This window comes from Urocitellus parryii, chromosome 4 (genome assembly GCF_045843805.1).
Source record: "Urocitellus parryii isolate mUroPar1 chromosome 4, mUroPar1.hap1, whole genome shotgun sequence".
NCBI classification, from domain to species: Eukaryota; Metazoa; Chordata; class Mammalia; order Rodentia; family Sciuridae; genus Urocitellus; species Urocitellus parryii.
In genome coordinates, this window is record NC_135534.1 from 91,441,852 (window position 1) to 91,469,390 (window position 27,539).

Below are 27,539 nucleotides of genomic sequence, written 5' to 3' on the forward strand. Positions count from 1 at the left end.
GTATATGAAATACCACAGAATTCTGTATTAGTGTCTACATTTCATATGTGTCTGGACTCTATCAGTATTCACTAATCTGAAACAATGCATGTTGTTTCTTTAGTTGATTAAAATATATCAGCTACTACATACTACTTGTAAGTAATCTCACATTTTTAAAGAAGAAATTAAAATTATTTTTAAGAAAAAGGGGAGTATGCATTTACACTATGCATTTATATAATAGAGAAATATTATTTAAGGGTACTCTATTAAGTAAATACTTCCAAGAAATGTAGAACTAAATAGAATTTCTATATTTACAGAATTTTATAAGTTGTAGGAATATTTACTGTATTTTTAAAGATTTTTGATTGAAAATCATATTTTCCATTTTGTATTCTTGATTTAAATAATTTTCTCTGGAGATATAATACAAAGCTGTAGATCCATTTTATTCCTCAATATTTTATATCCTTAATTGTATAGTAGAATCACCTAGGGGAAAAAAAAAGAAGAAAATAAATAAAGAAAGAAAACCTAATTATTTGCTACCATACTAAAACCATAAAAAAAACAAAAAACCAAAAACAAAAAACCTCTGGAGGGAGAGCATTTGTTCATTAAGGCCTTCTAGTTGATGCTCTACAACCTGATTTTTGAGTAGCCCTTCTGCCATTGTTTCATGCCTCCAGAGTCACTGAGATTATAAGAGTGGGCTTCCCTACCAGGCTTGTCTTTGGATTTTTAAGGAACACATTCCAACAGTATGGTATTGGTACCAAAACAGACATTAAGATAATGGAATAGAAGACAGAGAGAAAACCCTACAGAAACCCAGTTATCTCATACTAGACAAAGGCACCATAAATATACACTGGAGAAAAGATAACCTTTTCAACAAACGGTGCTGGGAAAACTGGAAGTCCACATGTAGCATAATGAAATTTAACTTTTATCTTTCACCTTGCATAAAACTGAACTCAAAATGGATCAAGGATGTGGGCATTGGACCCTGTACCTACTAGAAGAAAATGTTAGCCCACCTTCTCATCATGTTGACTTCAGAACCAACTTTCTCAATAAGACTCCTTAAGCACAAGAAGTAAAATCAAGAATAATAAATGGGATGGATTCAAACTAAAAAAGCTTGTTCACAGCAAAGGAAATAGTTAAGAACAACTCCTTGGTCTATACCCAAAGGATTTAAAATCAGCATATTGCAGTGAGGCAGCCACATCAAAACAACAAAAAACCCCACGTTCCTGCATATTGTTTAACATCACTAGGTGGAGACCTTGTTCAGTTCATTTTGTTGATATAAATTGGTAGCCCAGATACACAGTTTGTGTATGTGTATGTGTGTGTGTGATAGAGAGAGAAAGAATAAAGAGGAGAAGGAATAAATATCCAGATAAGCATTATCCCAATTATTACTGTTTTAAGATAAATTGTTCTAATTATTATTTTTTTGTTTGGGGGGGAATGAACCCAGGGACACTTAACTACTGAGTCACATCCCAAGCCCTGTTTATTTTTTTAAATTTTTTTTAAGGGAGAGAGAGAGAGAGGGAGGGAGGGAGGGAGGGAGGGAGGGAGGGAGGGAGGAAGAATTTTTTTTAATATTTATTTTTTAGTTTTCGGTGGACATAACATCTTTGTATGTGGTGCTGAGGATCGAACCCGGGTCGCACACATGCCAGGCGAGCGTGCTACCGCTGGAGCCACATCCCCAGCCCCAAGCCCTGTGTATTTTTTAATTTGAGACAGGGTACTGCTGAGTTGCTCAGGCCCTTGCTAAGTTTCTCAGGCTGACTTTAAATTTGTGATCCTCTTGCCTCAGCCTCCCGAGCTGCTGGTATCATTACAGGCATGCACCATCTCACCTGGCTGATAAATTGATCTTTATTATCAAGATATAACTGCAAGGGTCTGGGGTTGTGGCTCAGTGGTAGAGCACTTGCTTTGCATATGTGAGGCACTGGTTTCAATTCTCAGCACTGCATATCAATAAATGAAATAAAACACAAGTCTGTCAATAACTAAAAAATTTAAAAACAAAAAAGATGTAACTGCAAAACCAACAAATTAAATTTTGGTAGTTTCCTTTCAGAGAAAGTATTCAATAAATCCATCTCTCTTTTCTTCTATTTCAATTTTTTGTTCCTTAAAGTGTATAGTATGCTAAATTTAACACATCAAAGTATTCTGTCACCAGGCTGTGTGGGTTTTTTGTTTTTTTTGTTTTGTTTTGATGTGGCTGCCTCACTGTAGTGGTGCATGCCTGCCTGTAATCCCAGTGGCTCTGGAGGCAGTGGAGGAGGATCCAGAATTCAAAGCCAGCCTCATCATGTGAGGTGCTATGCAACTCAGTGAGACCCTGTGACAAAATCATAGAATTTGGAGGGAAATGGATGGCATTAGAGCAGATTATGCTAAGTGAAGCTAGCCAAGCCCTGAAAAACAAATGCCAAATGTCTCCTTTGATATAAAGAGAGCAACTAAGAACAAAACAGGAAGGAAGAGCATGAGGAAAAGACTAACTCTAAATAAAATATAGCTGGGGATGTGGGTCAATAGACGAGTGCCTCTGAGTCCAATCCCTGGTATTGCCCCCCCACCAAAAAAATATTCTGCCTTAACTGAAATTTAAAGAATGTCATATAAAACAGACTTATGTGTGCATGTGTGTGAGTATATATGTTTTGTGGGTAGGGGTAGGTCTGGTGCCTTTTAGTTGAATCCAAAGAAATGTAGAAATTGGATTGTTATGGGCCCTACATGATTGTAAGGTTTTTAATGTATAGAGAGGAATTTTCACTTAATCTTAGTTTCTTTTGAGTTATTGGCTTAACAGATATTTATTAAGAATGGTCTGGGCCTGCTTATAGTGTTAGTCAACTTTGATTTGCCTTTCATCATTCTATTGCCTAGTAGAAGGCCATGGAATGGGTCCCTTGATGTTTAGTCTAAGTTCATTAATTCATTTAGTAACAAATATTTATGTTCCTGATATACACTAAGAATTCCCTAGGATTTAATATGGAATATTTTAAAATATTTGTCCTTTGAGAATTAGAGTAATTAAGGTGGTGAGGAAAGTAATTCATTTTCAAATGATGTAATAAATGCTAAACAGTGGTGTGTTTGGATAGTATGTGAGAGAGATAAGAGGGTTTTACTTAGTATTTGGGTAAATAGGAAAGGCTTATGGACATAGCAGTTGATGAAGTGGAGTCTTGAAGCATAAACAATCATTTAGGGATGGATAAAGGGCATAGGACTAGTTATACATTCTAGAAAGGGAAATATTTTGTTGTATTTACAAGCACATTAGAAAACAAGTTCTTATGAGTGAGAAGGAGAAAAAAACCTGAAAAGGCAAATAGGTGGGTATATTATGAGATCTATCCCTTGCTTGCCTTCTCTCTCTCTCTTTCTGTTTGTGGTGCTAGGGGTCAGTCCAGGGCCTGTCACATGCTTGGCAAGTTCTCTCCCACTGAACTCAATCCTCAGCCCAGGAACTCTCTTGAATGTCTTTATTAGGAGTTAGAATTTGATCAAATGAAGGTTATAGATGTGGGTTTGGAGTCATGTAGATGTGATAGGTTTTATATATTTTTGAACGGAAGGATCGAATAAGGACTGATTATTTAATACAAAAATTGAAAAGCACTGTGTATGTAAAATGTGTTTTGAATTAGTGTACTGTAACCATATTGAAAAAAAGAAATTTAATATTTTTCTGTAGGTGAAGTTCCTGGACTCTATACTCTTGAAGAATTAGAGCCCTTGCTATTGCCTCTTAAGGATCAAGCTTCACAGGATGGTTTTTTTGGACCAATCTTCAATTACTTCACATATAGTAAGTGACATAGAATTCAGTAATCAACTTAAATTCTGTTTCAGATGAAATAAATAGCATTTAATTTATACCTTTTTCTTTTTTCTGGAACTTTAAGAAAGTAACATATAAATAATGTATAAGCTAGCCCATGATGAAATCACCTTAGATTAATTTTAGCAAAGGGGAATGATGAAAATTTTAGCAAAGAAAAAAATATTTCTTTGGAATATTTTCCTACTTTGTTTTCAAAGAAATATTTTTAGCAAAGAAAAAATATTTCTTTGGAATATTTTCCTACTTTGTTTTCATGTGGTGAAATTATTATTACTTTAGTATTTCTAATCTTAGAAAGCAGTTAAATATTTAGATTGTGCCAGACTTTATAATTTGTTAAATTTTAATTTTTTCTTTGTTCTTTTTAGATATACATGATAATAGAGTGTATTTTGACATATTGTGTATACAAGGAGTATAACTTATTCTAATTAGGATCCTATTCTTGTGGATGTACATGATATTGAGTTAGCCTGGTCATATATTCATGTACAAGGATAGGAAAGTTATGTCTGGTTAATTCTAATGTCTTTCCTATTCCTTTTATTTCTCCTCCCTTTCATTCCTCTTTCTATAATCCAATGGACTTCTATCCTTCCTCTTCCCACCCTCCCTTGTTATGGGTTAGTATCTTTTTAGTAATATAGAAGCAGTTTTATGTGTACTACAGAAATCTAAAATTGAAATAAATAAAAATGAGGAAATAATCACACCATTCAGACATTACTATACCTCTATCCTTCAAGGATATCTTCCTGAATCAATCAATATTTATTCCTTTCTTTTCATCCCTCCCTCCCTTCCTTTCCTCCTTCCCTCCCTTCTTTCCTCTTTTTCTCCTTTCCTTCCTTCCTTCCTTTCCTCCCTCCCTCCCTCCCTACCTACCTCCCTCTCTTCCTTCCTTCCTTTCTTCTTTCCTTCCTTCCTTTCTTTCTTTCTTATTTTGGCAGTGCTGGGGATTGAACCCAGGGCCTCACATGTTATGCAGTCACTCTGCCACTGAACTACATCTCCAGCCCTCTGCATCTTTTGCCTTAGCATGCACACACAAATACACACAAAGTATTTTTTAACCAAATTTTGTACCATGGTATTATTTCATAACTATTTGTTTTTTAAGAAAAACAGCTCCTAGCCAGGTGAGGTGCATGCCTGTAATCCCAGTGGCTCAGGAGGCTGAGGTAGGAGGATCATGAGTTTAAAACAAGCCTGAGCAAAAGAAGTGCTAAGCAATTCAGTGGGACCCTATCTCTAAATAAAATACAAAAATATTTTGTATTTTTTGTCAAGTTCCCCTGAATTCAATCCCAGAAACCCCCCCGCCTCAAAAAAAAAAAAAAAAAGAAAAAGAAAAAGAAAAAGAAAGAAAAACAGCTCCAAAAATAGTATGTTAGAAAATTTGAATCTCATGAAACTAGATCACATGTAGAATTCCTGATTCTATTATTATTCTTGTAATTGACAATAATTATAATTTTAAAATATATCTTTCAGGAATTCAACAAAATTTGCATATTGTGTTGATAATGGATTCTGCAAATTTAAACTTTATAATAAATTGTGAAAGTAATCCAGCTTTGCATAAGAAATGCCAGGTGTTGTGGATGGAGGGCTGGTCAGATAGCAGTATGAAGAAAGTAAGTTTAACATTTAAACATGAAAATGAAAAAAACTCGTATTTTGTTTTGAAGTTATTGATTTTACTACTTGTCTTTCGTTTTTGTTTTAACATTATCTGAATTATGGCACTGAACATTTCTCTTATGTTTGAAGATATCTCTGTTTTCTTTCTCTTTTTATATTATAGTTTAGCTGAGAATATAATTTTAGGCTGAGAATTGTATATTCAATTAAGAACCATAAGGATAATTATACTTTAATTTTTTATGCCTTTAATTTTTTAGCCTATTGTAGGCTAGCCTAGAATTTTCAAAAAGCAAGAATTTTACCAATTAAAAATATAATCCTTTTTTTTTTTTAAAGAAATGTGTCATGCTATGCTATACATTTGGAGGAGGAAGAATTTAAAGTGTGAACTCATAGCACTTTCTTTGCTAGAAGACTCTTAATTTGCTTCATTTAAATAAATAATAATTTTTAGCATTGTTCTTTGACTATTTATTCATTTCTTTATTTATTATAGTAGATAAACAGATTCTAATAGAAATTATATAGATCATAATAGAATACAGACAGAAATGCTAGTTGTGATTCAGCAAAGATTGTAATATGAGATAATACACAAAGTTTTATAGGCGAGATTGTATTTTTGCTATATTTCAATAAGTACATAAGAAGAGGAAAGGTATTTTAATCTGAGGATACCACATAAGTAGAGGCATTCATTCATTAAGAAGAAGTAATGTAGGGCTGGGATTGTGGCTCAGTGGTAGAGCGCTCGCCTAGCACGGGTGTGACCTGGGTTTGATCCTCAGCACCACATACAAATAAAGGCATTGTGTTGTGTCCGTCTACACCTAAAAAAATAAATGTTTTTTTTTTTAAGCAATAGAAATTTATTTTTTAAAAAAAGAAGTAATGTTCTGTACACTGAAGATACAGCAGATGGGAGGATACAAAGATCCCTGCCCTTATGGATTTTTTACATTCTTGCCACAGAAAACTATGGAAAGCTTTCTGTGATAAGAGTATTCCTGAAGATTTTTAGGATTAGCAAGAAGTCTTTACCTGGAGAATAGTGATGGAGGAGGAAGGTAATGGGAGATGATGACAGAGAAGTAAGAGGAGACCAGTTAGGTTAGGGTTTTGTAAGTCATAAGGATTTTTAGGATTTTCTGAAAATTTATTGTAAGAAGTTTTTGAGCAAAAATGTTTTGAGTCATGTTTTAATAGAATTACTCTGATTTCTGGGTTAAAAGTAGATTGTAGGAAGGAAAGGAAGCAATACACACAATTATTACAGTAATCTAGATGAAAGAAAATGGTGGCTTGAGCTATGGGTCTAGTGGGGAGGTATAAGAAATAGTTGGGATTTTGGATATGTTTTGTGGTAGAAACAATAGGATTTTCTCATAGATTCTAATAAGGTATAAGAAAAATTGAGGAGTCAGTAAAATATTCTCATAGAGGCTTAACTGGTCAGAAATGGTTGAAAAAAAAACATAACTCTAGCTTAAGAAAAATAACACCTTTTAATCTCTGTGTTAAATAGAGGATCTTTTGATTATGTTTTATTCAGTTTAAAAAAATTTAAAAAATGAGTTTTTTTTTTTTTTGCTTAATTACCTGGGTTACTTGTGTTTCTTTTGCTATCAGTGTCCACCATACCTGTGAAAGAAATTCAAGCTATTTTTCCTGATATTTCAGAGCCTTTATATTTTTCGCCAGAAAACTATTTTCGTTTATATAGTATAGTCTAAAGTGATATTCTTACTAGGTTATCATATTTTCTTTAATAATAGGGTATTTGTTTATAAAACTTCATTTGTTTAATTGTGATGTTGGCAAAAAACTCAGCCATAGCTAGAAAATATTTTTAGAATTGTCATTTATGAAATTATTAGTTATTAAACATGAAATTATTTTCATTCACTTGAGTTATTTCTTATTTATGAATGCTAAGAATCTTCTGTACCCTGTTGTGCTATGACAGCATTTTATTTCTTTGATGCCAAATAAAGTATTTTTATTACTTTTATAATCATAAATGGTATTTTTAAATTCAATTCAAATTTTAATACCTTTTATTTCATACTGTCTAATAATTTTTAAGTGATATGTTGGAGCTTTTCCCTGTGTGCCATTAGTTTGCAACCATTTAATGGTTGATACGTGTTATAATGTCTAGTAAATAATGACTTCTCTTTGTCTATAAGAAAAAAAAGCAGTTGATGCTGTCTTTTTGTGTTAAGGTTATTTGACCTTTGATTTTGGACCTACTTAAACTTTTTCATACTGATTTGAGTGCTGGGGATTGCTCCCAGGGTCTCTCACATCTAGGCATGCACTCTATCATGAGCCACATCCTGAGCCCTGACTTTTGAGTTTTAAAAAATTGTTGTATGTGTTTTAGATACCTGAAATGTTATTCAGTGAAACAGATGGTGAAGATAAATATAGTGACAAAAAAGGAAAAGAAGAAAAGAAAAAAAATTCAGGTAGTATTTTTATGAAACCAATTTTATCTGATTTTTATTTATGAAATGCTATTTTTTCTGTGCCATACCCATTCTTTTTTGACTGAGTAGTCTGAAGGTCCCAATTATATTTTTAGAGTTCTTGACTAGTAATCTAAACTTTTGATACTAGCTTATCATTTAGAAATGTCATAGAACTCAATTTAAACTCAGAAAAATTTTTTTCTTTTGAGTATGGATACAATATTTTATTTACTATAATATTGAAAAGGTTTAGAGAAGTAATATAGGCATTTTTGTGGAACTATGAATAGCCTAAAGGATTGAAACATAGGATGTGTAAATAGTAGAGCACTAGATGAAGAGTAAAAGATTGGCAGGATCAGGTAATGAAGAGCCTTCCATATTAGGCCAATTTTGTATTATAATTTATGGGTGATATTGAGAGATTTTAATAGGGATATAACCAGAGTCTTGTTTTAGAAACAGGAATCTCTGCGTCCATCCCTTTCTTCAGTTATTGGAAAATAGATTGGTATAGGAAAAAACTGAAGGCAATGAGACAACTTTAGAAGTCCATTGCAATAATCTAAGAGAGACATAATAAAAATTCCGAACAAAGGCAGAGGTAAGAATGGAGGGAAAAGAATGGATTTGCAGATATTAGGTGGTTATCTATATTATTGGACTTGATTGTTAATGATTGTAACATACAAGGAAGAATTAAAGAAGTCAGGGATGTCTGACAGGATTCTGGCTTGGAGAATTCATTGAAATTTGATTTTATTAACTCCAGTAGAGAATACAGAGGGAAATTAAGTCAGTGAAAGAGAAGTAATGTGTTTGATTCTGAATATATTGAATCTAATGTAAACTTATCCTCAACTTTTTGTCTTTTGAAATCTTGTTTCCCTCTGTATCAAATGGGAGTGAATAGATATTTGGTTTGGTGTCTTGATTCTACTCAAGAAATTGTATTTAGCTCCTTTTTCAGTTACATGTGTTATATAGTTCCAATTTTTTTATGTTAAAAGACCATGTAGATTTCTTTTTCTTGCAGCAATACAAATGTTGAGGGAAAATTTATAACAGCAGAAGATAAAGACCACTTAAAGTAGATAATTCTTAAGGAAGATGGGCACTGTGAATAGATATCTTGGAATGCCTGTGCAAAGATTATATTGCATAATTATAATTTTCAAGTGGAGTTATCTAATATGAAATAAATATTATTTTTGTAATTTTAATGAATCAAACATATAAGTAATTATATTTTCTATCTTTTTTTAGTTGATCCTGACTTTCTAAAGTCATTTTTACTAATCCATGAGTCCTGTAAAGCATATGGTGCTACACCAAGTCGATATATGACCTTTTTACGTGTATATTCTGCCATTAGTAGCAGCAAGAAAAAGGAATTATTAAAAAGACAAAGTCATTTGCAGGTACAAAAATTGGTTATATCCAATGCTTTTATCTTTATCATTATTTGATTTTGATTTTAAATTATTTTATCATTTTTAGGAAGTCAAGTATTATAAAGTTATAATGTCATGTTCCCTGTGGCAAATATTTAGTATAAATAAATAATGTACTGTATTAAAAGCTTTGAAGAAGAATTCCATCTCCCTGCCTATATTGCCCAGTAGATTATAATATAATAGTTTGAATTTTTTATTATTTATTATGTATTTTTATTATTTCTTACTTTACTGGACAGTATTTATGTATTTTTGAAGGTTTTGATATTGTTGTCCTTAAGTCTTTTTTTCTATGAAATATTTTTAGACATTGAGTAATTCCTTTTCAAAGGTTATTATATATAGCATAATCTTGGTTATTATGAAATTAAAATTATATTTTTGAAGAAAATTGGAAATTACATTTGAGGTTGAAATTACATTTTATAAAGGAATGTTCTTATCCATGTCATTTCTCTTATTACATTCTGAACAGTTTCTTTCTATATTTCTGTAAGTTTTAAATTAAATGAATGCCAGCCTCTGCAACTGTCAGAGAACATCTCCTCTCCCAAGTTTTAGCTTCTCTCTATTAGTATAATAAACTAGGATCCATATAAATTGACATAATTATCTTTGTCCTTCTTTTTAATGATTCACTTTCATTTATGGTAGGCCACTAAAGTATACATGATTTTAGGAGGGTTAATGTCTCAATTTAGTTCTTGACATTGTTTTTAGTAAATTATTTAAACTTGTTGAATTGCTGTTTAATTAGGTCATTGACAGTTGTATGTGTGCATATTAGTTAAATTAATATGAGAATAACCTAGCAGGATACCTGTCTTTTATGTTGTCATCAGTAAATATTGGTTAAATTTTTTTCCATGACTTTCTCTCCAAATCTTTTGGTTTATTAGGTGATGAACATCTAACTCATATTATAGGAGAAAAGGATATTTTTCCTGTCCTTCCTTGGATTAATCATGGGCAATGGATAGATACTATAATGGCTAGGTGTGGGTCAAATGACCACACAAAGTACAGGTGAATTATAGTCTCCTAGAGCCATATGTGAGGCAAACAGAAACAAGTCAGTTCCACTACAAAAAAAGAGTAACCTTTGAGTTCTTTTGCCCAGTGAGACTAAAAATTGGAAAAGGTTTTCTGAATTTTCCCTTGCTTTCTAGTTTTTTCCCCATCTAAAACATTGAATGAAAAGTGTTTAATCAGTTTTTTAACCTGTCTAATATATGTTGATATGTTTAACTTTAACTGTTTTTCCTTAAAACTTGGTGGAGTTTTTTTTTTTTTTTACTACAACTTAATAAGTATGATGTTTAATAAATCATTATAATTAGCAAAAAGAAAAAAATCTAAGGCCATTTGTATTGTTTCTCATGTACCACTTACATGCTTGCTTGATTCTTTCTTTATAGGGATTTATTTGCTGTGTGTATATAAACTTTTGTTTTTAATATTGCCATCAATATTTTATTAATATAGGCTGGTGTATCTAAACTAAATGAGGCTAAAGCTCTTGTGGATGAACTGAACAGAAGAGCTGGTGAACAAAGCATATTACTTAAAACTAAGCAAGATGAAGCAGATGCTGCCCTTCAAGAGATCACAGTGTCAATGCAGGTAATGTTTGAGTGCAGAAGTGCAAAATATGGAATTAGACTGATTGTATTGTATACTTGATCTTCTACAGAAGAGCATGCTATTTTTCTTTATTGTTTAGAATCATACCCTTGTCTTCTCATTTATATTTATTTATCTAAACTCTTTTTTTATTTTAAATTGGTATGGATTTGTCTGTAATTGATTTTTCTTTTTTTAATGTTCTGACAGCTAAGTTGATCTCTTTTTATTTTCTTAAAATTTTCTCCTTTAGAATTTGAAAGTTTTCCATACTCTCAAAATTTATAAAATGTCTTTATTGTGTGATATTTTATATTTTAATCATATCTTACTTTTAGCCATCATTTTCTTTTGTCAAATACATTCAAAGGAGATTTTTCAGTTTTTCCCCAAGTATTCTTGTTTTTCCATATTTTTTTAATTATTTGGTTTCTTTTCAATCATTTTTTATTTGTTGTAATTAGTTATATATGACATTAGAATGCACTGTGATACATCATACATAAATGAAATATAATTTCTCATTCTTCTGGTTGTACATGATGTACAATCCTATTGGTTGTATAGTCATTTATGTACATAGGGTAATAATGTCTAATTCATTCTATTATTCTTCCTACTCCTATATCACCTTCCCTCCCTTTACTCTTCTCTGTCTAATCCAAAGTACCTCTATTCTTCCCTAGCCACCCCCCCACCCCGCCATTGTGAGTTAGCATCTGCATATCAGAAAAAACATTTGGCCTTTGGTTTGTTGGGATTGGCTTATTTTGCTTAGCATGATATTCTCCAACTCCATTAATTTACCAGCAACTGCCATAATTTCATTCTTCTTTAAGGCTGAGTAATATTCCATTATGTGTATACACCACAATTTTTTTATCCATTCATCTGTTGAAGGATACCTAGGTTGGTTCCATAGTTTAACTGTTGTGAGTTGAGCCGCTATAAATGTTGATGTGGCAGTGTCACTATAATATGCTGATTTTAAGTTCTTTGGGTATATCTGAGGAGTGGAATAGCTGGGTCAAATGGTGGTTCCATTCCAAGTTTTCTGAGGAATCTTCATTACTACTTTCCATAATGGTTGTACCAATTTGCCATCCCATCAGCAATGTACGAGTGCACATTTTCCCACACATCCTTTCCAATATTTATTATTGTTTGTATTTTTGATAATTGCATTCTGACTGGAGTGAGTTGAAATCTTAGTGTAATTTTGATTTGCATTTCTCTAATTGCTTGAGATGTTGAACATTTTTTCATGTATTTGTTGATGGATTGTATTTTTTCTTCTGTAAAGTGTCTGTTCAGTTCCTTAGCCCATTTATTGATTGGGTTATTTGTGTTTTTGGTGTTGCGTTTTTTGAATTCTTTGTATATCCTGGAGATTATTACTTTACCTGAGGTGATGTGGTAAAGATTTTCTCCACTCTGTAGGCTATCTCTTTGTGTTCTAGATTTTTTACTTTGCTGAGAAAAAACTTTTTAGTTTGATTCTCTCCCATTTATTGATTCTATATTTTACTTCCTTTGCTTTAGGAGCCTTTTTAAGTAAGTCAGATCCTAGGCTGACATAGTGAAGATTTGGGCCTACTTTTTCTTCTATTGGGTGCAAGATCTCTGTTCTAGTGCCTAAGTCTTTGATCCACTTTTAGTTGAGTATTCTTTTTTTAATTAATTTTTTAAAATTTATATGTGATAGCAAAATGCATTACAATTCTTATTACATATATAAAGCACATTTTTTTCATATCTCTGGTTGTGTACAAAGTATATTCACACCAATTCATGTATGAAGACATGTACTTTGGATAATAATGACCATCACATTTCACCATCATTTCTAACCCCATACCCTCTCCCTTCTATTTCCCACCCCTCTGCCCTATCTAGAGTTTATCTATTTCTCCCATGCTCCCTCTCCCTACCCCACTATGAATTAGCCTCCTTATATGAGACAAAACATTTGGCATTTGGTTTTTTGGGATTGGCTAACTTCACTTAGCATTATTTTCTCTAATCCCATATTTACCTGCAAATGCCATGATATTATTCTCTTTTATTGCTGAGTAATATTCCATTGTGTATATACCCCATTTTGTTTTTTTCATCTATTGAAGAGTATCTATGTTGGTTCCACAGTTTATCTATTGTGAATTGTGCTGCCATAAACATTGATGTGGCTGTGTTCCTGTAGTATGCTGTTTTTAAGTCCTTGGGTGTAGACCGAGGAGTGGGACGGCTGGGTCAAATGGTGGTTCCATTCCCAATTTTTCCAAGAAATCTCCATACTGTTTTCCATATTGGCTGAACCAATTTGAAGTCCCACCAGCAGTGTATGAGTATAACTTTTCCCCCATATCCTCACCAACACTTATTATTATTTGTCTTCATAATAACTGCCATTCTGACTGGAGTGAGATAGTATCTTAGAGTAGTTTTGATTTGCATTTCTCATGAAATTATCTGGAAAAATAAGAAACCAAGAATAACTAAAGCAATTTTTAGCAGGAAGACTAAATCAGGTGGCATCACTATATCAGACCTTAAAGTATACTACAGAGCAATAGTAACAAAAACAGCATGATATTGGCACCAAAACAGATGGGTAGACCAATGGTACAGAATAGAGGACACAGAGACTAACCCACAAAACCACAATTATGTTAGACAAAGGTGCCAAAAACATGCATTGGAGAAAAGACAGCCTCTTCAACAAACGGTACTGGGAAAACTGAAAATCCATATGCAACAAAATGAGATTAAAACCCTATCTCTCACCATGCACAAAACTCAACTCAAGATGGATCAAGGACTTAGGAATACAACCAGAGACCCTGTGTCTAATAGAAGAAAAAGTAGGCCCTAATCTCCATCATGTGGGATTAGGCCCCAATTTACTTAATAAAACTCCTTTGGCGCAAGAATTAAAATCAAGAATCAATAAATGGGATGAAGTCAAACTAGAAGTTTTTTCTCAGCAAAAGAAATAATCTGTGAGGTGAACAGAGAGCCTACATCTTGGGAGCAAATCTTTACCCCTCACACATCAGATAGATCACTAATCACTATGGTATATAAAGAACTCAAAAAACTAGACACCAAAAAAAACAAACAAACCCAAAACCAAAAAACAAACCCAAATAACCCAATCAATAAATGGACCAAAGACCTGAACAGACACTTCTCAGAAGATGATATAATCAATCAACAAATATATGAGTTAAGTATTTTTTTATGTGTACATATTCTCTCAGGATGGTTTTTCCCTTATATTGCTTATACTACCAACCACATATGACTATTACCAAATTCATCTTTTCATTCTTTTGGGCAAATATTTCTTAGACCAAATATTTCAGTAATATATTCAAGTATCTGTTAAACATGTCTTTTTGGAAGGCCTATGAACATTGCAAGTTGAAACAGGTTGGAAAAGTTAATTCGTAGTTTTCCTCTTTTTTATTTATTTCTTTAGGTTATGGCAATAGTATAGCTAATTATTTAAGACAAAACTTATACATCATATTATACTTTTGTCATTAGTTATATGTAATGTATATCATTAATTTCTGTCTGTTTCAAAATCATAGAATTTGCAGGGAAATGGATGGCATTAGAGCAGATTATGCTAAGTGAAGCCAGCCAATCCCTAAAAAACAAAAGCCAAATGTCTTCTTTGATATAAGGAGAGTAACTAAGAACAGAGTAGGGAGGAAGAGCATGAGAAGAAGATTAACATTAAATAGGGATGAGAGGTGGGAGGGAAAGGGAGAGAGAAGGAAAATTGCATGGAAATGGAAGGAGACCCTCAGGGTTATACAAAATTACATACAAGAGGAAGTGAGGGGAAAGGGAAAAAAAACAAGGGGGAGAAATGAATTACAGTAGATGGGGTAGAGAGAAAAGAGAGGAGGAGAGGGGAGGGGAGGGGGGATAGTAGAGGATAGGAAGGACAGCAGTATACAACAGACACTAGTATGGCAATATGTAAATCAGTGGATGTGTAACTGATGTGATTCTGCAATCTGTATACGGGGTAAAAATGGGAATTCATAACCCACTTAAATCAAAATGTGAAATATGATATATCAAGAACTATGTAATGTTTTGAACAACCAACAATAAAAATTAAAAAAAAAATTGTTTTATTTCCTTGACGTTTTCCCGAATATGCTTACTCATGTCCATTAGCCACTAGTCTAATGCCTCATATTAAAATGTAATATTTTCACATTAATGTATTTATCTTAATGAAAAAGGATATGGCACAAAATCTTAAAAATAGCAAAGTTGGAGGACTTAAGATTTCAAAACTCAGTATAGATTTAAAGTATTATTTAAGAAAGTGTGATATTGGCTTAATGTTAGGCATAGAGGTTGATGGAATGGTATGGAAACCGGAAGTAGAGTTATTTGTACAGATTCATTTGATTTTATACAGAAATGACAAATAAAAAGGGAATGGATAGTCTTTCTTAAAATTAGTGTGATATTTGGATATTCATATATAGAGAAAAACTTCATATTTTTATCTTGTAACTTATACAAAAATCACTTGTAATGGATCATAGACCTAAGTCTATAGCACTAAATTATAAAAACTTATAAGAAAACTTAGGCAAAACTCTTTATGCTTGGGTGAGGCAAGGCCTTATTTGTGATGCTAAAATAGAAAAAGAGAAATTGATTTTAGATTTCCTCAAAATTAAAAAAAATTCTCTTTTTAAGTAAATTCTGAAATGAAAAGGCAAATCACCGACTTGGAGAAAATATTTCCAAAACACACATATGATAAAGAATTTGTATCCAGAATACATGAAAAGTGTTACAACTTTATAATCCTAAAACAAAAATTTCATTTTAACAAAGAGCAAAAGATTTGAATGGACACTTCCACAAAAGAGGACACAAGATGGAGTAATAACATAAAAACATGCTCAACATCATTAGTCATGAAGGAAATGTAAAATAAAATACCTAGTGAGATGCCACTACACATCCACTAGAACGGACGATATTGAAAGATTGATAAAATGAAGTGATGATAAGGATGTGGAGTGTCTGGAACTCTGATAATTGCAGGAGGAAGTACAAAACGGTGCAGCCTCTTAAAAAATTTGGCAGTTTTGTGTAATGTTTAATATAATTTTCCCATATAACCAAATAATCCCACTTTTAAGTTGGTAACTGAGAGAAATAGAAATAACATGAGAATGACTCAGAAGCATTATTTTGAGTGAATAAAGCTAGATGCAAATATTGCATACTGTGTGATTTCCTTTGCATGGAATTATAGAAACAGGAAAATTTGTATGATAGAAATCAGGTTAGTGGTTACTATGTGGTAAATAAGTATATATTAGACATATAAATGTAATTTTGATACTATAAAACTTTACCATAATTTTTTCTCAAGGCATTTCAGAACCAAATTAACATTTATTAAATGCAGACAGCCATTTTTAGTGTTAAAAATCTATTATTTCTTATCTTAGAAGAGTTCTTTGAAATATACAAAAATAAAAACTACAAAAAATACAACACTGTTGACAATGGTATGTTTATAAGAGAAAATTAATCACCACTTAGGTTCCTTGTATTATCTAATTTATATTAATAATATATATTTGGTGCTATGCCATTCTTTGAATTGTCCTAAGAAGGAATTTTTCTAAGTCTGTAGCTGATTATATCTGATTGTTTTACCTTATAGAGACCCAGAAGAATAACTGCATCTCATGAATTAATAAATTTGCTTAATTAATTATAATTAATTATGATAACATAGCTTTTCTTTGATAAAATACTGTTCAGAGATATAGGATAAACACCAAACTGCAACTTTTAAAGATTGCAATTCTAAGTTTGTTGTAAAAGAAGAGCACAGAGTAAATGCTATAAAAACTCATAATAGGGATAACTTTCAGTTGGAAGAGAAAGATGTGAAGGCTGACCTTTTAGAAATATTCAGATGCCCAAGAGAATAACTTCCCTTTTTGAGAAATGTACAAAGGTAGAAATGTTTATGGATCGTAGAAAAGTTCCAAAATGGGCTGATGTGTAACATACACAATGGTTAGAATGGGGCAGAGGAATACTGTTGAACTCAGGATTCTTAATTTGGTGGTAGATTAATAAATTTCTGTGTCCTTACACTCAGATCAAGTATATCAATATATTTTTCATTAAGACATCGTGTATTAGTAGGTTTTAAGCCAGTGTTGTAAGGATTCTTGGAAGAGTTTTTGAAAATTTTTTTCTTTGGTTTTCAATTAATATAAATAAGCCCAAACATACATTTATAAAATGTAAACATTTTCATTATTGTGGGATCTAACAGCATTGATTTTTTTTTAAATTTAGGAACAAAGAGGTGATATGATATTAATGCATAATTTATTGTTCTTTAAGTTTTCTATGTTTTCCCCCAGATATTTGCCATTATTTTATTAATATCTTGATATCAATTAATTTATATCTAAGATAAAAGTACAGAAACAGTCTTTTGTTATACAAGTTACTCTGAAAGAATTATTCATCTCATATTAGAATTAAAGAAGACTTTTATTTATAGTTTCCTTATTTATAAAATGAGCATAATACTGACCTTCCTTGATTATTTCAACTCTTATATATATCTTATTATAATCATTTTTAACATTATGCATTTCTGACTTGTTTGAAATTTGTATTACAAGGATTTATTGCTTAGTTAACTCAAAAAATTAAAACAAAGTGTAAAAATCTTTCTGATAGTAAATATAGAGTGTTCTGGAAATTCTCATGACATAGATTTCAAATGAATATTAGAAGAAATTTTAATAGAAAATATATATTTTTAAAATAAGTGATATTTTTGGTATCCTGTATTTAAATATTTTTTTGGATTAAAATTGATTGGAATGTCACATAAATATTCCTATAGGATGCTAGTGAGCAAAAGACAGAACTTGAAAGGTTGAAGCACAGAATAGCAGAAGAAGTTGTTAAAATTGAAGAAAGAAAAAATAAAATTGATGATGAATTAAAAGAAGTACAGGTAAGTGAAAAAACATTTGAAGATCCATTTACATATTTTTTTAAAAACAAATTTCTTAGTTGTAGATGAATACAATTTCTTTATGATTTTTATTTTTTATTTTTATGTGGTGCTAAGAGTCGATCCCAATGCCTCATGTGTGCTAGGCAAGTGCCCTACCACTGAGCCACAACCCCAGTCCCTCCATTTATATATTTGACTACTATTTGTAAAGTAGGAATTTAAACATTTTTTTTATGGCTCAAGTTATTTACTAATAGTATTATCAAATGTAGCCTTCAACCAGAGTATTATTTATAAAAGAAAAAGCAAAAAAGAAAGCCTGCCAGGGAAAGCAAGTGAATTAACTGGTGGTAATTAAAAATAATATTTGTTTTCTGTAAGTCTTGTTGTTTGATTGTATAGGGAAAAATGTGTTGTAGATAAATAAAACAAATCTTTGAGCCTGTTTTCTCCAGACTTGACTAAATTACCCAACTAGTTCTAAAAATTATTTGTAAAGTTATTGTTTTGTAAAAATACTTATTTTGAAAGTAAGGTGACCTTTTTTTTCTTTTTCTTTTAGCCTTTAGTGAATGAAGCTAAACTAGCAGTTGGAAACATTAAGCCAGAATCTCTTTCAGAAATTCGCTCACTACGCATGCCACCTGATGTAATTCGAGACATTCTTGAAGGAGTTTTAAGGCTAATGGGTATCTTTGATACGTCTTGGGTGAGCATGAAAAGGTAAGTTTTTGAATTTGTGAAAAATACTATTTCAGCAATGAATGAACTACACCATCTTTCACAGTTTTTAATATATTTTTTAAATTTGTCAAACTTACCTGTATGTGAATACATGGTTATATCCTTGCCCTGAAATTTTGAGGTGTTCTCTGTAATGCTTCCCATAAGTGATTGTTAAAAAAATATCCAAGGAGGAGGAAAGAAATGCCTTAGAATCTTGCAGAATATCTCACTAAATTTAATAATTTACTTGATCCCTACATAGTACAGAGCACTGTGATTTTTGTATGATTTAAAGAAAATAGAATCACTATTCTCACAGTCTTGGAGTTTTGGGGCTGAGATGGGGGCAGAAGGGCAGGAGATTGAGAGAGTGAGGGAAAGAGAGAGAGGAGTGAGCAAACCATAAATAATATGAAAGATATAAACTAGAAAAGGGTGAGTGGTAACTAAACATTGAGTTGTGCACATTCAGCTTTCTTATTATCATACTGGTATTTGATGCCAGTATTATAAGCCTCATTGTTTGATCAGAAAGGGAAAAATGGGTTGTAAATAAGCTTGTTTCTTTAGAATTGACTAAATTACCCAGCTGGTCCTAATGTGTAAAGAGTCTCTTAAAAAGGGCTAGCTATGGCTTGTGCTGATATTAAGTCTTTTGTTTCAATTTAGGTTGATAGTGAAGAGTTCTTTTTATATTTGGTGATAGGAGAAAAGATTAAGGATGGTAGAATACTTTAAAATACCTTAGAAAGGAGTCTGAATATTTCCTTGTATATCCTAGAGCATCTGATCACCTAGTAGTTCACAAGTAAGGATGTGGGTGGAATAAGATTGTGATTCTGGGTCAAATGGTGGGTCCATTTCCAGTTTTCCAAGAAATCTCCATACTGCTTTCCATATTGGTTGCACCAATTTGCAGTCCCACCAGCAATATATGAGTGTACCTTTTCCCCCACATCCTCGATATCACTTATTGTTGTTTGTCTTCATAATAGGTGCCATTCTGACTGGAGGGAGAAGATATCTTAGAGTAGTTTTGATTTGCATTTCTCTAAATTGCTAGAGATGATGAACATTTTTTCATGTATTTGTTGATTGATTGTATATTCTCTTCTGAGAAGTGTCTGTTCAGGTCCTTGGCCCATTTATTGGGTTATTTGTTTTTTTTGGTGCTTAACTTTTTGAGGTCTTTATATACCTAGAGATTAGTGCTATATCTGATGTGTGAGGGGTAAAGATTTACTCCCAAGATGTAGGCTATCTATTCACCTCGCAGATTGTTTCTTTTGCTGAGAAGAAACTTTTTAGTTTGAGTCCCTCTCATTTATTGATTCTTGATTTTAATTATTATGCCACAAGAGTTTAAAATTAAAAAAAAATTGGGGCCTAATCCCACATGATGGTATTAGGGTGCCGCAGTCTGGCTGGGCACAATTCAGGAGCCACTTGTCAAAAGAAACTAACTTTATTTTTAGAACTACAAACGCCAAGCAAAACAGCTCCAAAGGAAAAAACCCTCAGAGCCCAACTGCCACCACCGGCTTCCACAAGCCTCTCACCCACACAAACCTCACCATCTCCCACAATCCTCCTGCTCTTGAGGCCAATTGGCTGGGTCGCATGGGCGGAGCCAAAGAAGTCCCCCAATGAGCAGTTCCGTAGTCTGAAGGGCAGGGAAACAGCCCAATGAACATCACCGCAGAGGAGCCAATCAGCTAGATGTTGCTGGGGCCGCTGTGAGCCAATCATCAGCTGGCAGTCTGAAGGGCAGGGAAACAGCCCAATGAACATCACCGCAGAGGAGCCAATCAGCTAGATGTTGCTGGGGCCGCTGTGAGCCAATCATCAGCCGGCAGCTGGAAGTTTGCTGGCAGCTGGAAGTTTGCTGGGGCCCCTTTGGCTGTGGCTCTCAACATTAGGGCCTACTTTTTCTAATATTAGATGCAGGGTCTGTTGTACTTCTACGTCCTTGATCCACTTTGAGTTTTGTGCATGGTGAGAGATAGGGGTTTAATTTCATTTTGTTGCATATGGATTTCCAGTTTTCCCAGCACCATTTGTTGAAGAGGCTGTCTTTTCTCCAATGCATCATTTTGGCACCTTTGTCTAATATAAGATAATTGTAGTTTTGTGGGTTAGTCTCTTTGTCCTCTACTCTGTACCATTGTTTTACCCATCTGTTTTGGTGCCAATAGCATGCTGTTTTTGTTACTATTGCTCTGTAGTATAATTTAAGATCTGGTATAGTGATGTCACCTGATTTACTCTTCCTGCTAAGGATTGCTTTAGCTATTCTGGGCCTCTTATTTTTCCAGATGAATTTCATGATTGTTTTTCTATTTATAAGGTGACTGACTCATAATAAGGTAGGAAGGGGAAGCATGGGAGGAATAGAGGAACTCTAGATAGGGCAGAGGGGCGAGAGGGGAAGAGAGGGGGCAGGGAGTTAGCAATGATGGTGGAATGTGATGAACATCATTATCCAAAGTACATGTATGAAGGCATGAATTGTGTGAACATACTTTATATACAAACAGAGATATGAAAAATTTTGCTCTGTATGTGTAATAAGAATTATAATGCATTCTACTATCATGTATTTAAAAAATAAAATTAATTAAAAAATAGGATTGTGATTCTGACATTTCCCTTGTTGCTTTAGTTTACTCACAGGATATTAAACAGTTTTTCATTTTTCTAGAGTTTGTTTTTGCTGTCTATAAAAAATAACAGATAGCTATTAGAATCTTAAATTTTTTAATATTCTGTTTTTGTTAATCAATGGATTAAAAGTATTACATATATCATTTTGTCATACTGATGTTTTTCTGAAATTTCAGTTTTCACTTAGCCTCATTTGAATTATTATTTTCATTTTAGTTTTCTTGCCAAAAGAGGTGTAAGAGAAGACATAGCAACCTTTGATGCACGAAATATTCCAAAGGAAATAAGAGAGAGTGTTGAAGAACTTCTTTTTAAAAACAAAGGCTCTTTTGATCCAAAGGTAATTTTTAACAGTTATACCATAAATTCTGTTTTCTATTTTGTGTGATATTAGACTTTTAAAGATGTCATTACCAGTTGTTAGATACGTGAAAACTAAAACTAAAAAACATACAAACAAAAAATCACCAAACTATAGGTGTTATAGTTGAGAAGCATTCACTAGAAGAATTGGTAAGCTAGAATCCAGGTTGCAGGAGAAAAGATTAAGTGGTGTTTGACTCTTAGTATCTGCTCTCAATGTTAAATTTCCACAAGAACATTTAATAATTTTTTACTTTCAACTTTTCTATTATGCTTTTTCCTCCTATGTACTTATCAAATAATAACAGATAACTGTATTAGGATAGTTGTATCAAATTTCAGTGCACAGTTTAAATTCCACGATTTTGGTGTTTTTAAGATTCTTATTCAAATTGTTATATACATAATCTTTGACATCAATAATAATGATTTCAAAATTGTTCTTATCTAATAAAAGTATATCATCTGTATAGAAGGAAAATAATGCTTTAATATTGTGGTTGTCATATTTTTTATAATTGGGACCAATGGAGTAATTATGTTGCTAAATCATCTTTATGCTAAAGATTCTGTGTGGTTCAAGATTTATTTTTAACCTAAAAGTTTAGTTCATGTATATTCCTCTTAATCAGAATAGCAGTTCACTATATTTTTATTTTAGCTATAAGTCAAACATTTCATTATCTAGGTTAATTTTTAAATAAATGACTAGATAAAAATGTGTTAAAGCGAACTTTGCATTTGTTTGAAATTGTGTCAGGATATTCAGTAACTTCTAGTAAACTTTTTTAGAATGCTAAACGTGCCAGTACTGCAGCTGCGCCTTTGGCTGCCTGGGTTAAAGCCAATGTACAGTATTCTCATGTCTTGGAACGAATTCAGCCTTTGGAAACTGAACAGGCAGGATTAGTATCGTAAGTGAAATATAATATAATATATATTCTACCATTTGTTGTTACCAATTTTATGAATTTGTTATATCATTTGTATTCATTTTTTTCTCCATTTTAAAAAGGCACCTGATATTAAAGGTTAAAATGAGTTAATTAATTATAAATTGTAAGTTAAATGGATCAAAAAATAATGCAATTAGAAAGATACAGATAACAGAACAAACTCAGTTTCTCTCTGTCATTATTTTGTTAGAAGAATGTTATTCCTTTAGAAAGAGTCAAGTTTTATAAAGTAATAATATTAAATGTAAAAAAGAAGTTTTGGAATTGAGGGCTTTTATGTTGGTTTTCATCATCTAAGTTCTAGGAAATATTTAGAATATGTTTGTCAAAAAAATTTCTGAGCATTTAGGAGGAAGATTTAGTGATTTATTATTTGATCTTAAAGGTCCAGTTGGCTAGTTAGTATTATTTTTTACTCCTTTGTCCTAAATGCAAACTGAGAGGTTTGTTATGTTCTTGATTGTTCAGTGTTTCACATGACCTATTAACTTTGTACTCTGAACAAAAATTTTAGCTCTTAATTTTAACTTGTTGATTTTATCAATATAATTATATGAATTTTTATGTTGAATCAAAAGCATTTTTTATTATTTTGACTACAGAAATATTTTTGTACCTGAGACATGTTTTATGAGTTTATTTCCTTTCTTGTGCATATACTGGTCTGTCTTTCTTTCTTTCTTTCTTTCTTTCTTTCTTTCTTTCTTTCTTTCTTTCTTTCTTATATACTGGTCTTTCTTTCTTTCTTTCTTATATACTGGTCTTTCTTTTTTTCTTATATACTTTTCTTTCTTTCTTTCTTTCTTTCTTTCTTTCTTTCTTTCTTTCTTTCTTTCTTATATACTGGTCCTTCCTTCCTTCCTTCCTTCTTTATTTATTTAAACTTTTAAAAAGTTTCTCACATATATGACAATAGTCAAATGCATTACAATCATAATTATCCATTCTCATTTTTTTTAATTGATTATCTTTTTTTCCTGTTTATGTATCACAAATTTATCTACTCTCTTTGTCAGAACCCTAAAACACTTTGATAGTCTAGAGTTCTATTTACTTTCTCTTACCATTATTCCTCCTAGAGCCTTTTATCCTGTTCCAATCTAGATTAGTTTCTCCCTAGGGCTGCTGCTTACAGTTGTTATCTGGAAACTGCTATTTATCATTATTTGGGGGAATACCTTTATCTTTTTTCTGTATTGAATCCTTTTATTATGAATTCATCTTAGGTTTGTCCCTCATTTTTCTAGTATATGTTCCACAATATCTTCCTAAGAAAAAGCATACAGGATGTAAACTATTTTGAGATCATTTTAGAATACTAGGCTCCATTCAGACTTTCTGAATCAGATCTCATGTGTGAGTGAGGAGTGAGACCTTGTGATCTGTTTTTAATACTTCCTCTAGGTGATTTGTTTGCACAGTAAATATTGGGAACCCTTGCTCTGCTCTCTTCTAGAGTTCAACCTTTTTCTTGAAAAGTCTTAATACCATTTTGGTCCCCAGCGTTTTGTATGTTACCCTATATTTTTTTCTCTTCGAAAGTTTTTAGGATCTTAGTTTCTAATATTGTGGAATTTTACAATTCTTGGTGGTGGATAGTTACTGTCCACTTTAAATTTAGAAATTCATTTATTGGTTCTTGGAAAGTTTATTGCATTATTCCATTGGTATTATTTTTGTACTTCTGTGTCTATTGGGGTGCTTTTGGCTTTAAATTAGTGAAATTACCACTTTAGGTAGCTTAAAGATAGCTTTAAGAAATTAAGAAAAATATGACATTGCAAACAAGTCCTCAAATTAGGTTGGTTTCAAGGTAGCTTATTTATCCAGTTTACTGCTGAAGTTCTATTTTTAAGATGATTTATATTTGGAAAAAAGAGATTCTTTTTCCATGAACTTTTAAAATTTTTTCCCAAGGTACCTCCCCTGCCCTGGGTAGTTTTTAGAAGGAGGTTGTTATTCCTTTTTTGTCTCCAAAGAATCTACATAGGGTATAGGTAGGGGTAGAATGAGTTATTTGGGGTATAACTGGTACTGGTGTTGCTGTATTCTGGGATGGTTTTAGAGAAAAAGTCTATTTTTAATGGGTTAGAAAATTTGAGGCCAAATTCTTTGTACTATCAACCAAACTTCTGTATTTATTTTTAGTGTTAGATTCAGGGACACCTGTTGTCTATATTTTTTGAGAATTTTGGAATTCCACTTTTTTTTTAGAAACTTTTCCTGCTGCATTTAGTTTTTGTGTTCTGGTGTGTCAAGTATTACTTTTCAGAATTTTTTGGAAGTTTCTCCATTGTCTTACTTCTCCCTTTTATTCTTTTTATCTTTGTCATTTATAAATTTTTTTATCATTTTGCTTTTATTTTAATAGAGCTTCAGAAAGAAGAGAGTATAAATGAATATGTGTAGTCTACCCTTCTAATCAGAAGTCTATTTGCACAAGTGTTTTTTTGATATAGATTCCTAAAAGTATGGTTGAATCAAAGGATCAAATTTTAATTTTAACATTGTTTCTCAAATTTAATTTGAAGCAAAAGTGTTATATTATGTACTTATTGATAGTTTTTATTGTGTTTTAACTACAAGATTACATTTCAAAGTATTGTTGCTGCTTTAAAACTGATATCTAAAATAGAGTGACTTTTATAATACTGAGTTATATTTTAGGAATTTGAAGAAAACTGAAGACAGAAAAAGGAAATTAGAAGAGCTTCTTAACTCTGTTGGTCAAAAGGTCTCAGAACTTAAAGAGAAGTAAGTTAAATTTTGAAATGTATTTTGTATACTTGAAATATAAAGCTCAAATGACTTTTAAAATTTTGATAATTTTAATTGCAACCACTATTTTTACTTCTTTTTGTAATGTATCACTCTAACGATGGTAAAGGTGTAGAATAATACAGAAGGTACTTTTTTCCTACATTTTTAAAATTGGTATATTACAGTTGTATATAATGATGGAATTTGTTGTTACATATTTATACATACACAGAATATAACAAGACAGTTTGGCCAGTATCACTCCCCAACACTTCCCCTCTCCTTCTCTACCTCCTTCCCCTTGGTTTCTTTCTTCTACTGATCTCCCTTTAATTTTCATGAGATTCACCTGTACCTTTCTTTTCCCTTTTTCCTCTCTAGCTTCCACATATGAGAGAAAACATATGACCCTTGACTTATTTTGCTTAACATGATAGTCTCAAGTTTCATTCATTTTCCTGCAAATGATGCAATTTCATTTTTTTTGTGTGGGGGTACAGGGGATTGAACTTAGGGGCACTCAACCACATCCCCAGCCCTATTTTGTATTTTATTTAGATACAGAGTCTCCACTGAATTACTTAGCGCCTCACTTTTTCTGAGGCTAGCTTTGAACTTGCAATTCTCCTTTGTCAGCCTCCTGAGCCACTGGAATTACAGGCACTTATTTATAGCTAAATAAGTCACCATTGTGTATATATACCACATTTTCTTTATACATTCATCTGTTAATGGACACTTAGGCTGTTTTTATTGTTTGGCTATTGTGAATTGTGCTTCTATAAACATGTGTCATTGTAGTAAGATAACTTTAATTCTTTAGTATAAACACCAAGAAGTGGAGTAGATGGGTCATGTGGTGGTTCCATTCCTAGTCTTTTGAGGAGCCTCCATACTTGATTTCCATTAGTGGTTGTGATAATTGACAATCCCATAGTGTAAAAGTGTTCATTTCTCTGCACATCCTTCTTAGCATTTATTATTATTTGTATTCTTGATGACTGCCATTCTGACCCGTGTGAGATGAAATTTCAGTGCAGTTTTGATTTGCATTTCCCTAATTGCTCATGATGTTGAATAGTTGTTCATATATTTGTTGACCATTTTTCTTCTTTTGTGAAATGTCTTTTTAATTTGTTTGCCCATTTATTAATTGGGTTATTTGATTTTTTTTTTGGTTTTAAATTTTTTGAGTTCTTTACGTATTCTTGGTATTAATCCTATGTCAGAAGAGTTGCTAACAAAAGATTTTCTCCCATTCTGTGTGTTCTTTCTTTACATTTCTAATTGTTTCCTTTGCTGTGCAGAAGCTTTTTAAGTTGATGCTGTTCCATTTATTAACTCTTGCCATTGTTTCTGAGCTTTAGGGGTACTTTTGAGAAAGTAATTGCACATGCCTATATGCTGGAGTGTTGAGCCTGTGTTTTCTTCTAGGAGTTGTATAGTTTCAGGTCTAATTTCTACATCTTTGATTCATTTTGAGTTGATTTTTGTGCAGGGTGAGAGATAAGAGTCTAGTCTCATTCTACATGTGGATAACCATTTTTTTTAAGCATCATTTGTTGTAAAGGATGTCTTTTCTCCTATATGTTTTTGGCACTTTTGTGAAGGATCAGATAACTGTAGATGTTGGGGTTCGCTTCTGTGTCTTCTATTTTGTAAAGAAGGTACTTCTTTTTGAAGAAATTCTTTGATGAGAATAAATATCTTTGTCTCTGTTTAAGTAGCTACTGCTACATATATTTCCAATTACTAGTGAAAAGTTGAACAAGAAAAATTTAATGTCATGAATTAAGGCTGGGAGTGTTTATATTCGACATTCAATTTTCATTTTATTTTGACTTTAAAATTTTAGTTCTTAATATCTGATGATACTATTACCACATTTTCTATAAGTACATTGCCATGTTAAAAAATTTTATCCTTTTAAATTTTTTCTGT

The 27,539-nt window shown here is 32.1% G+C and overlaps 1 protein-coding gene across 2 annotated transcripts in view; it reads left to right on the forward strand.

The window, feature by feature from the left end:
• Positions 1-27,539, forward strand: part of Dync2h1 (dynein cytoplasmic 2 heavy chain 1) — a 334,173-nt gene that overhangs the window by 93,533 nt on the left and 213,101 nt on the right. For both annotated transcript variants that reach the window (XM_026392460.2, XM_026392459.2), the window contains exons 51-60: positions 3,731-3,844; positions 5,375-5,517; positions 7,914-7,998; positions 9,268-9,422; positions 10,944-11,081; positions 18,013-18,126; positions 18,692-18,852; positions 21,736-21,859; positions 22,675-22,796; positions 25,506-25,592. In XM_026392460.2, the coding sequence (XP_026248245.2) occupies positions 3,731-3,844; positions 5,375-5,517; positions 7,914-7,998; positions 9,268-9,422; positions 10,944-11,081; positions 18,013-18,126; positions 18,692-18,852; positions 21,736-21,859; positions 22,675-22,796; positions 25,506-25,592 (1,243 nt within the window). The remainder of the gene's footprint in view (positions 1-3,730; positions 3,845-5,374; positions 5,518-7,913; positions 7,999-9,267; positions 9,423-10,943; positions 11,082-18,012; positions 18,127-18,691; positions 18,853-21,735; positions 21,860-22,674; positions 22,797-25,505; positions 25,593-27,539) is intronic.